This window comes from Poromitra crassiceps (genome assembly GCF_964638095.1).
Source record: "Poromitra crassiceps genome assembly, contig: HAP1_SCAFFOLD_1233, whole genome shotgun sequence".
In the NCBI taxonomy this organism is placed as follows: Eukaryota; Metazoa; Chordata; class Actinopteri; order Beryciformes; family Melamphaidae; genus Poromitra; species Poromitra crassiceps.
The window spans coordinates 1-12,500 of NW_028151177.1; the positions used below are offsets into that span (position 1 = coordinate 1).

At 43.6% G+C, this 12,500-nt stretch overlaps 1 protein-coding gene across 1 annotated transcript in view; it reads left to right on the plus strand.

The window, feature by feature from the left end:
- Window positions 1–1,762: 1,762 nt before the first annotated feature.
- LOC310771449 (uncharacterized protein) overlaps window positions 1,763–12,500 on the plus strand; it is a gene marked incomplete at its 3' end in the record, with an annotated part of 14,673 nt that continues 3,935 nt past the window's right edge. Inside the window, exons 1-12 of the mRNA XM_083664060.1 lie at window positions 1,763–2,094; window positions 2,618–2,780; window positions 3,560–3,709; window positions 5,218–5,378; window positions 5,596–5,772; window positions 5,968–6,106; window positions 6,350–6,537; window positions 6,847–6,988; window positions 8,338–8,512; window positions 9,973–10,210; window positions 10,830–10,992; window positions 11,213–11,362. Coding sequence (XP_083520186.1) covers window positions 1,894–2,094; window positions 2,618–2,780; window positions 3,560–3,709; window positions 5,218–5,378; window positions 5,596–5,772; window positions 5,968–6,106; window positions 6,350–6,537; window positions 6,847–6,988; window positions 8,338–8,512; window positions 9,973–10,210; window positions 10,830–10,992; window positions 11,213–11,362 — 2,047 coding nt within the window. The 5' untranslated portion in view covers window positions 1,763–1,893. The remainder of the gene's footprint in view (window positions 2,095–2,617; window positions 2,781–3,559; window positions 3,710–5,217; window positions 5,379–5,595; window positions 5,773–5,967; window positions 6,107–6,349; window positions 6,538–6,846; window positions 6,989–8,337; window positions 8,513–9,972; window positions 10,211–10,829; window positions 10,993–11,212; window positions 11,363–12,500) is intronic.

Consider the following 12,500-nt stretch of genomic DNA (forward strand, 5'->3'; position numbering starts at 1 on the left):
CCTTTTCTTCACCTCCCTCCTTCAGATGTTCTCATTCTCTGCACCCACTGGAGAGAAGCCCAGTCTGGACTTCAAGTTGGGAGCCACTCACTGCCCAAAACCTTATCGCCTCTGTGCCATACCAAGATAAACCACTCACTGGCCCAACCCACTTCGCCTGTGTGCCATACCAAGATAAACCACTCACTGTCTCTGACCTGCTCTACCCTCTAATAATGATTAACCCCATGCTTAAAGTGTAACTAAACCCTAAAACATATTTTCCCCCAGCTTTAAACCAATGTATATCGCTTTTGAGTAGTGTTGCTGAAGGATTCTGGGCAAAATCTCCACATTAGAACACACTGTATAATTTTCATGCAGCGAGAGTGCCCTAGGCCTAGGGGTTTAAAACCTACCTTTGCAGTTGGGTCTTTCAATTGGCTGATCTTGGGTTCCGATGACATCACCAACTACCCCTTTCACACCCAGAGTCAGAGCGGCATGATAGGCCATGCATGAAGCAAATGAAGCCAATGTGGAAGCTACCCCAGGTTGAGACTCTTGATTCCAGGTCTGCCAGAATTCTGGGGGCTTACTTCCCCTTTAAAGGAGAATTTCGTTTTTTTTTAACCTGGTGCCCTCTCCTCACATTAATTATTATCTGACGACTCACCCAGTGTTCTCCGCAGCGTTTTTGTCCGTCTTAGGCGTTGTTTTGAGATCAATAGTGTCCAAGCCGTCCTCTCTGAACTTCCCTACAGCTGTGCAGCAGTCTCTGACACAGGGGACAATTGTTGCCAAAAAACTTATTTTGAAGGAATGGAAATCCTCCTCTTCACCTTCTTTCCAATTGTGATTGGCGGACATGACCTCTGTTATAAGGATGGAGACACTTAGGTTCCTGAGGACCAATTCACTTCATAAGTTTTCAACCATTTGGGATCCGTTCTTAGCCTACTTTGATGAGGTTAGAGGTGACGGATGACTCGCCTGACTGGTCTCTCATGGACCCCTTGCATGGGATCTCAGGCACATTTCTCATGAGCATATAAGCACATTATGCGGCTGGTAGCTATGTACCTTATGTTTTTTGTTTTGTTGGTTTGTTTTTGTGTGTGTATATGTGTGTGTCTGAGCATGTTTCTTTGTCTTGTTATTGTTATGAAAAATCTAAAATAAAATATGAAAAAAAAAAAAAAAAAGTGTCCAAGCCAGTCCTAGAATGGAGCTCCGTGGGGGCCACGTGGCAGCGTGCTTTTCATCCATGTAAATAGACAGTTTTATTCCCGTTTCCGCCTGTCGGGTCAGTGAGACACAACTCTCGTCAAGTCCCACGAGACTTTCCTGCCGCTGGCCTGTGGACTGACTTGACGAGAGTTCTGTCTCACTGACCCGACAGGCGAAAATGGGATGCCTGTAACTACCGCTGAAAAGAGCCCGGGGGAGAATAGCAGTCTGATCGTTCTGTTCAACCTGTAAGGTACACTCAAACAGTCGCGTGTAGCTAATGATAATCTTGCAAAAGACCTCTAAAATCACAGTCTGAATGCTGTGGTGGTCATGACTCATGCAGACACATGATACCCCATTTGGTGCTGTTCTTGTTCAAAAGCTTTGTGAGAGGAGAGGAGGAGGAGTCTGGGCAGGCTTCAACACAGCCTATCAGTAATCAAAGCAAAGCAATCAAAGGTCACTCTCTCACACACACCCGCGCGCGCGCGCACACACACACGCACGCGCACACACACACACACACACACACACACACACACACACACACACACACACACACACACACACACAAATAAAACATTTCCCCGTTCATAATAACTTCACTGTCGACTGGCCCTGTCGAGCACTCATGTTACGGCAGTCAAAATGGAATAACAAACTCTGCTCCTAGCAATACCAATGGAGACATTCTATGATGTAATCGCCCTGGAATGGATGGATGGGTGGAGTGTTTTGATATTTGTGTGTGTTTTCTTGTTGTTTGCTGATGTTTTGAAGAACAGAGCCCCAAAGAACTTTCCTCCTGGACCATGGCCTCTTCCTCTAATTGGTGACCTTCATCGCATCAAAGCCAACGAAATACACCTGGATCTCATGAAGGTAGGTAATGTTATGTAATTCTGTTCTTCAGTTCTGATTCTGTCACATCCGCAGCCATTATTGAAGTAAGGGATAATGGCCAACCAGGTCCATGAACAGGAATTAGCCTAATGGACAATGGGGAGGCCAAGCACCCAGCATTTGATTCTGCAGATTTGTCTTGAGATATTAATGATTTTTCTTACCTTGTTTTATTGACGAGTGTGAACTAAACCAGGCAAGGAATCCAAAGTGTGACTGCCCAATTTAGCTACCAGCATTTTGTAAATGAAAACTTGCATCTTTAGGATTTCCTTAATTTGTGGCGTTACTCTTCAACCAGAGTGTCACCTCAAAGACCTGACCACAAATGCCAAAGACTAGCAGTTGATATGGGGACAAATGCATGGAACTAAAGAATACTGTGGCTGCTAGCTCAGTGTATCTAATAGTCCTTTCATATTCCTCATCTAATTTTATCTTACCAATGTGAACAGGCCACTCAATGTTGGACCACAAAACCATTCTGCCATTTCTCTTTCAGTTTGCAGAGAAATATGGAAACATTTTCAGCCTTCGACTCATGGGTGGAAGGATTGTGATCATCAACGGGTACAAGAATGTGAGAGAAGCCCTGGTCGAAAGAGGGGAGGATTACACTGATCGCCCTGTCATACCACTGTTTCATGATGCGGTTGGGAATCAAGGTAGTTAGTCTGTGTTGTAATTTTTTTAACGTTGCCTAAGTCTGCAGTTTCGTACCTAAGTCTACTCAGGATTGTATCATATATAGCAGGAGAGCTCAATCTTTTCTAATTCAAGGCCCACTTCTGATTGTTAAAACAATTCTGAGGACCACCTTCCCACATCAATGATAGGCTATCATTCTGATATCTTGATGTGAAAGGCGATCCCACTAGATGGCGCTCTGAGGCCCACCAGTCTTACCCACTACCTTCTTAAAGGGGCAAGGCTTGATGAGCTATTCCAGTCATTTGAAAATTCCTGTATTTTTTGATATCGCAATATATATCGCAGAAACCAAACATTGCAATGTCACTTTATTCCAATATCGTGCAGCCCTAATTTGTACCCGGGTACAAATAGACACGTCAGTATGGTTGGTTAGGTTAGGCTAGGCTCATTTTCACTTTAATTTACAGGTCTGGTACCATGTAACTTCATATGAACTACAGTTGAATAGACTCACTCCATTTTACAGGTCCGGTACCATGTAACTGCATTATGAACTATTTGTAATTAGACATAAACACCAATGTAATTATGTGTAGTTACATTGCTGTTCATGTCTAATTACAAATAATTCATACGTTTTTAGGGACCTGTAAAATAAAGGGTTACCGCACATTTCTACTACATACTGTAGGTGACCAAGTTTTAATAAATCACCATTATACACAGCGGCAAATAGTTTCTTTAACACCTCTCTTGTGCTTGCTTTCAATCTATGCTGTTTTATGTTCAGGTTTAGGGATGTCAAATGGCTATAAGTGGAAGCAGCAGCGGAGATTTGCTCTCCATACACTCAGGAACTTTGGTGTGGGCAAGAAATCCCTCGAACCATCCATCCAGCAGGAGTGCCACTATCTGAATGAGGCCATTGCTCATCAACAAGGTATTTTACTATATAAGATATGGGAAACGCTGTCTCCATAACATCCTGTGCTTTATTGAAGATATGGGCAGGGCCGGTTCCAGAACAAGATGACTAGGGGTGCATCCTAGATAGGAAGGGGTGTAGTTGCCCGGCCAACATTTTAGTAAAATGTTATTTTACTAAAAATAATGCATTTGACCATCATTTCAAGTAGAATGATACCACCCAAGCAAGAATATTTCAAGTGTTTCAAGTGCTTTACTGAAATATTTGGACCATATAATGATAATACAATTATCTCAACCTTAAAAGGTTACATATAGGTGCCAAAAAAAAAGCCATAAAATCACATCAAAGAACAAAGAAAAACAACAACTATAATTCAAGTTTAAACAGTAAGTGTGCAGCTGTAGCATTTATTTAAAAAAAAAAAAAAAAAAAAAAAAAAAAACACTTTTCAACTGAGCATGCAGACAATTAAAATAAGGGTGCAATGCATGCTTTTGCACCCCCGTAGAACCGGGCCTGGATATGGGAACAGGGCTGACCAAGGGAGATACATTTAAAGGGATAGTTTGGTTTGTTTGAAGTGGGGTTGTATGAGGTACAGTCAGTGTACTACATGCAGTAGAATGCAACCGGCGTGGGCCCAGTTTGGAGAAATGGAGACTGTCCGCGTCACGCAAGTAGAGCTGTCTGCTGTGTGTGAAGGGGGCCATGAGCAAGAACAGAAAAAACAACAGAAAAAATACATAAATTGCTTCTGCTCACCTGGTATAATCAAAGTCTCCACAAGCCCTGAGATGCCAAGGTGACATGAAAATACATCATGTAGGCTACACCCTGATTTAGCTGAAATCTTCAATGTAGCCAGGTGGTGCAGCAGCCCCACTTCTTGTATTAGCTGCCGCACCTGGCTACAGTGGAGATTTCAGCTAAAAACAGGGTGTAAATGATATCTTTTCAAGTCAAGAAGCAGGCAGTTAGGCAGTTAGCTCCTGGCTCATGCTAACGTTAGTATCCACTTCCCTGCAGCCAACTCAAGCCAAAACATGATCAAACACGTCATAATAACGTCCGCAAATTTGTCCATAATCCTCCCCGGGCGCCTCGAGGCAGATCTGGCCGATAAATTGTCCAGGTTTCCGTTTTCAAGTGACTTTTATCAGCTAACGTTACAAAGCAACCAACACCACCTCATTTATGTTGTCTCCGTTTTAGCCAGGCAGCTGCTGGGCACGTGCGTGTACGGTGTACGCGCGCTAATGCAAGCATATGCTGGCTGCAGTTACTCTAATGGCCACTGGTGTCAGTAAGAATCAGACATTATGGAATGGGCCTTTAAAACTTAATGTACACTTAATCTTGGCCATGGTATGTAATGTACTGTATTTGTAATACAGTATATCTACTTCTTCTATATCTAGTATCATGCTGCATAATGCTTGCTTGTGGCCCATCACATGATTTACGTTTTGACCATTGGCCCTGTTTCACAATGTTTGGGTCTCTTTGGCATGTTTCAGGTGAGCCCTTCAATGCCCAGCTGCTGGTGAACAATGCTGTGTCCAACATCATCTGCTGCTTGGTGTTTGGGGATCGCTTTGAGTACAGTGACAAGCAGTTCCAGACTATCCTTCAGCAATTCAATGAGTGGATGCACTTAGGAGGAAGCAAATGGTCACAGGTGAGCCTCTATGTTACATGGAAGGACAGGCATTATTATTACTTTTCTAGCTAAAGGCAATGTAATAAATTAAGAGCATTAAAGGACACAAGGCTATATCCACCCTGACCACATAAACTAGCAATGAGCATTGAATGTTGAAGGTCTGTTGTGCATGGGTGCAAATGTGTTGTTATGGCAGCCTATCTGTCTGGCTAACTGTGATTTTGCTCTTTAGATGTACAACATGCTGCCCTGGCTGATGAAGTGGCTCCCTGGACCTCACCAGAGGTTTTTTGCTCTGACGGATAAGCTGATGGACTTTGTGAAAATTAGGATCAAAGAACACAAAGAAAACTATGACCCGTCATCACCAAGAGACTACATTGACTGCTTCCTCTCAGAAATGGGAGAGGTGTGTGTGTGTGTGTGTGTGTGTGTGTGTGTGTGTGTGTGTGTGTGTGTGTGTGTGTGTGTCTGTGCGTGCGTGCGTGCGTGCGTGCGTGTGCGCTCGCTCATGCACGCGCGCATTCGTGCATCCTCTGTGCAAATAGCTGTAAATGTCGACAAACCACTGATCCTGGCAATTGCTTTGTTGTGTTGTCAGTAGAAGGAGGATCCCGATTCTGGGTTTGATCTGGAGAATTTGTGTTGTTGCACCCTGGACCTGTTCAGCGCAGGAACTGAGACCACCACCACTACTCTACAATGGGGACTGCTATACATGATCAACTACCCACACATACAAGGTGTGCATGTTGTGTGTGTGTGTGTGTGTGTGTGTGTGTGTGTGTGTGTGTGTGTGTGTGTGTGTGTGTGTGTGTGTGTGTGTGTGTGCGCGTGTGTGTGCGTGTGTGTGCATGGGTGGTGGGTGGCAGGTTCTGGGTTGCTTGCATTCTTCAAGGATGTGGCTCTCATTAGCATACTTTTCTCAGCAGCCATGTATGAGGGACACCTAATCAGAGCTTGTTTCCTGTTCCTTCTCTGTGCAGAGAGGGTCCAGGCTGAGATCGATACTGTCGTTGGTTCATCCAGGCAGCCCTCTGTGACCGACAGAGAAAACATGCCCTATACTGACGCAGTCATCCACGAGGTCCAGAGAATGGGAAACATTGTGCCCTTGAATTTGGCCCATATGACAACCAAGAACACCACGCTGGGCACGTACACTATCCCAAAGGTAAATGATATGCATGTGAGAAAGAATTGCTGTATCTGACAAAGATTGTCATCTAGGACACATGAGATGTAGTTCTCTCTTCTGCCCATAGCTCATTAGCCAGAATAGGCACCAAATGACAACCCAGCACAACATAGATTAGGCACCACCAGGTAAGTCTCTCTTCATGTACCCTCCAGTCCAGGGTTGAATCAACAGTCTCTGAATAAATGGTCCCTTCATGGGTAGAGTCCATCAGTCTCCAGCCTTTTAAGTACAGCCATAAAAAGTAGATTTAATTTGCTTCCTTGTTTAATGCTCCAAACTCAGGGCACCACGATCCTGCCCACTCTGCACTCAGTTCTACGTGATGAGACGGTGTGGGAGACTCCATACTCTTTCAACCCTCAACACTTCCTGCACCAGGATGGCAAATTTAGGAAGAGAGAGGCCTTCCTTCCTTTTTCAGCCGGTCAGTAGTAGTTTCAACCAAAAGTCAATTACATGCCGTTTTAACCAGGTGCTCATTTACTCAATTCAGTTTGATGGTGGTGCCTTACATTTAAAAGCCCTTTTGCACCCTTGGAGTTTCCCCTAAATGTCTCCTTAAAGGAACATGCCAACATTTTTGGAGATTTGCCTATTTGCCGTAGGTAGGTAAGACGAGAAGATACTGTAGATGCCCTTCTCTTCTCTGTGCAGACTATAAAGTAGTGACCGACACCTCCTGCTAGTTAGCTTAGCTGCTAAGCTTAGCACAATGACTGGTAGTCCTTGGTACTCAGGGGTGTAGTGCAGGCTCGCCAGAATGAGTTTTGAAATGGGGGGACAATAAAATAAACAAAATATCCCCAAAACATCCCCACCACCTCCCTCCTCCTACCAAACACCAGCGGGCACACACACACACACACGGAGTCACAGAAACACACGCAGACACACACACAAATTTGCATATTTCCCAGCAAGCCAAAGCAAGGAAATCAGGCTAAATAAGTGGTAGATAGAAATATAATTTATTTTTAACACAACATGCAATTCTGGAACATTTCAATATTCGACAAAAAACTGGACAAAACATAAAAATAGACTATATGAATCAAAACCCTAAGTGTAACACACATAGTGGGAAGGTGGTATATATAGCTGTCACAACCACAACGAGTTATAGCCATGATTGGGAAGTTTCAAGAGTGTGTCGCTCTCCCCCAAAGGAGTGCTGACTGCCGGCACCTCTGTGCTGTCTTCTCCTGTCTTTTCCCCCCAGTCTCTCTCATTTTTAGGGGACCAATTGTCCCATTGCCCCCCCACTTCCGGCACATATGGTGTAGTGGTAAATACAGCCAATTTCAAAGCGTGACTAAAACTGCAAAATCGTGATTAACATCCTTTACCAATTTTAATTATGATGATGATGATGATGATGATGATGATGATGATGATGATGATGATGATTTATAACATGGTGAATGCACAACATGTACATAAGAGCATTTTGGCACTTTTTAAGTAGCTTCAAAATTTACATTTTCATATTGTATGATAATCTCACATATTCTGCATCTACCCATTCAAACTTCATTGAAGCTGTAGCACGCTTATATTGAGTGAAATATCAAAATGCAAGATTTTCTATGCCTGCACCATTACATCATATGAAAAAAAAGTCACATTTGGTATCTTTGGAAATCTTGGGATCATGACTAGAATTTAAAATAAAGTTCTGTGGGTTTGAACAAAGCTTGGCCACAAAATCTTATTTTTCTAATGATGGTCCCGCCGGTTCTCAATCAAACTGATCTAGGTATTCTGTCTTCCCAGGTAAACGTGCATGTCCTGGGGAACCACTGGCCAGGATGGAGTTATTCCTTTTCTTCACCTCCCTCCTTCAGAGGTTCTCATTCTCTGCACCCACTGGAGAGGAGCCCAGTCTGGACTTCAAGTTGGGAGCCACTCACTGCCCCAAACCTTATCACCTGTGTGCCATACCAAGATAAACCCCTCTGTAGAAAAGGCCCTCCATACCCACACTGACTGATGATACCATACTGTACACATTGGGACATCTGCGAGCCGGATTAGAACCAGCGACCTAAGGATCTGATGTCATAGATAGACTGAACTGATGTCATCTGTGATGTCGCTCAATTGTGATGTCACTCGGGCAACTGTGACGTCATTAGTGATATCATAAGTGATGTCACGCGAGCACTTGTGATGTTATTCGTGATCAGGGTTAGGAGAGTTACTTTAAAAGTGCAATCCGATACAATTACTAATCACCTGTTAAAAATTGTAATCATTAACGTAATCCAACTACACAATATGATGTAATGTAACTGATTACTTTCCGTCACTTTTGGATTACTTTTGAACAAATTTCATGCATTTGACTACTGGTGTCCGGCGGCATGCTCCTCAGGATTTATGACATCACTGATAGGCAAATAAAACAGCTTTGTAATACTCATGTCAGACCTTATGTGTTGGTTACAGCAGGCTTTCAGCTAATCTATTTACTGTCCCCCGGTTTCTCATTAATAATAATACAATAACAATAGTTCCATCTTCGGATTACGGTGCACTGATATTATCTGGTTTCTAGTCATTTCTTTTTTGGGTGCACTGGTCCTTTTTAAGAGCGAAGTGTGTTATTTTCCCCTCCATGGTTTTAGGTATTGTGTGTGTGTGTGTGTGTGTGTGTGTGTATATATATATATATATATATATATATATATACACACACACACACATATATATATATATATATATATATATATATATATATAGCAATAGATCACGACAGGCCATGGTAGCTTATTATACCACACCTAAGGGTCGTGCTTCGCCCGATATAGGAGAGCTAAGGCCTCATAGTGCAGCAGGCTAATATAGGCTACAGTCATAAATCATGTGTTATAATATAGCACATGTGATTCTGAATTCTTATTCATTTTTTCCTTCCTTCCTCACATTCAACCTGTAAGGTCGACTCAAACAGTCTCATGTATAATCTTGCAAAAGACCCCTGGCCTGTGGTGGCCATGCTGACATGTGATACCCCACTTGGTGGACTTCTTGTTTAAAAAAAGCTTTGTGAGAGGAGAGGAGGAGCCTGAATAGCCGGCTTCAAAAACAAATATTATGTAACACTGTAGGGGAAAGTGGAAAGAAAGGTGGAACTTGAACTCTTCCAAGTGGGTTGTTTGTTTGATCTACTGTGTGTGTGTGTGTGTGTGTGTGTGTGTGTGTGTGTGTGTGTGTGTGTGTGTGTGTGTGTGTGTGTGTGTGTGTGTGTGTGTGTGTGTGTGTGTGTGTGTGTGTGTGTGTGTGTGTGTGTGTGTGTGTGTGTGTGTGTGTGTGTGTGTGACGTGCGTGCGTGTGTATGTGACGGATTAGAATAAAACAATTCGAAGCCATTCTGGCCCAGCCAGTCGAGCACTCATGTTACGACAGTCAAAACGGAATAACAAACTCTGCTCCTAAAAAATACCAAATGGAGACATTATATGACGTAATAGCCCTGGAATGGATGGACGGGTGGAGTGTTTTGATATTTGTGTGTGTTTTCTTGTTGGTTGTTGATGTTTTGAAGAACAGAGCCCCGAGAAACTTTCCTCCTGGACCATGGTCTCTTCCTCTGATTGGTGACCTTCATCGCATATCCAGTGAATTACACCTGGATTTCACCAAGGTAGGTTCTGATCCTCAGTTCTGATTGGCTGAGTCACATTCAAAGCCATTATAATATCCAATGAATTGCGACTGTATGGTAAGACAGAATCCGTACAATAAACACTTCCCGATGAATCATCATGGTCTCCTTTGCTAAATAGGCTAGTTAGCTTTCCATAGTGTTTTGACAATTTGCTAAGCACTCTTACAACGGACTGATCTGCAAAGTTCTCAAGCAAGTGTGACACTCTTTATGGCCTGAATACTTGTGCTATCACTCTATGAACTAACCTAATCAACTAAGTGGTACTTGCCTACAGAGGGCAGTATATCAGACTGCTCCTATGCAATCTATGGTCTCTTTTTGTTTTTATGGGGGGGTTCTCCCATTTTCTCCCCAATACTTAGCCAATTCCCCCTGCTGTTCCACTCGTTGCTCCACCCCCTCTGCCGATCTGGGGAGAGTTGTAGAGTTGTAGCACAGCACGTACGCTTCCTCCAATACATGTGGCTGCTAGCTCAGTGCATCTAACATAGTTATCCTCTTTCATATTCCTCAACTATCTTGTGTGAGCTCTACAATGTGAACAGGCCATTCAGTGTTGGACCACAAAACCAATCTGCTGTTTCTCTCTCAGTTTGCAGAGAAATATGGAAACATTTTCAGCCTTCGTCTCTTTAGTGGAAGGATTGTTATAATCAACGGGTACAAGAATGTGAGAGAGGCCCTGGTCGAACATGGGGAGGATTACACAGACCGCCCTGTCATACCGCTGGTTCATGACACGCGTGGGAATCAAGGTCGTGTGTGTTGCACTTTGTATGAAAACGATGTTGCCAGTACCTAGCCTACTGCTCAGGACAGCATCAGATAAGACCCACAAATATAACGTGTCATGTATTGATTTTTTTCTCAAATTAAAACTCTTAGAAAAGAATTGCCATTAAGAAAATCTCAAGAGTACTGTTTTATATGAACACCTCTTTTGTGCTTGCTTACGCTGGTTTATGTTGCCAACAGGTTTAGTGTTATCAAATGGCTATAAGTGGAAGCAGCAGCGGAGATTTGCTCTCCATACACTCAGGAACTTTGGTGTGGGCAAGAAATCCCTCGAACCATCTATCCAGCAGGAGTGCCACTATCTGAATGAGGCCATTGCTCATCAACAAGGTATTACACAAATGTTGGAAACCCCTCTCAGGAAATGCCCCCAAATCTTCTGTAAGTGCTTGATTAGTTCAGATGTGGGAACAGCTGCTGCAGGGAGATACATTTACACTACATCCTCTTCATGGTCAACAAACCGCTCTGTGACCGTGTGTGTCCTGTGGATGGGACTATTGTCATGCTGGAAGATTGGACCATTTGACTTTTTTCTACTGCTTACTACACCAATGCCTGTGTTCTTTGTACCACTTCACTTGCAAAGGTGTATTTCTGTGTAATAAGGGATTTTATGCACTGTAACCTATAGTTTCCCTCTCTATGAAGTTGTTCTTGATGAAACTACCTGCTCAGTGCTCACAGTTAGATTGTCACGCATTTGAGTGATTTAGAATTGTTCATCTTTGTTTCCTCGCACCAATTCATGGGCATTGTGGCTTTAGAGTATGTCATTCTCTCCACTAGCGCACCCCGCTGCTACAGTACTAGCTATCCGCTAGTCTGGCTGCATGGAAGCAGGTTGCTGAGCTCTGCCATTGGTGCCGACCATTTCAGTCAGCAGCGGAAGAAAATCACTTTCCACTCCCTACAAACTCTGCCATTGGCTCTGACCCGCTCTGACTGACCGGCTGTGACTAGTGTCCTCTAGAGAGAGAGTGGCGTCAGCGGAGGACCAAAATGCAAGAATCATTAGCCAATGAACAGCCAGGAATGGGTCTCGCGCTACTTTTGCATGTTAAAATAAAGCTGATAATGTACAATTTGATTCATTTCAAGGGATGAAAAACCCTTTCAAAGTACAACACTGTCTATTTTGATGCAACTCGACAGTGCTGCTTTTTTTACTGAAGAGTTCCACTTTCTACTTCCTGGAAAAAAACTGGTCCATTGGAGTGAATGGAGATGTCGGAACTCTTCTATTATACGGCTCTGGCTGTGACCATATAAAGGGGGAGCACGGTGGCTCAGTGAGCTGTCGCCTCGCAGTCAGAAGGTCCTGAGTTCGATTCTCGCCTGGGACACTGTGAGCGCTGTGGTTGTGTTCCCCCCCATATCTTCAGTGCCTACTGCCCAGGTGGGGTATCTCGCCGTAAGGGCCTTTTTGTCTGTGTGGAGTTTGCATGTTCTCCCCGTGCTCCCCCAG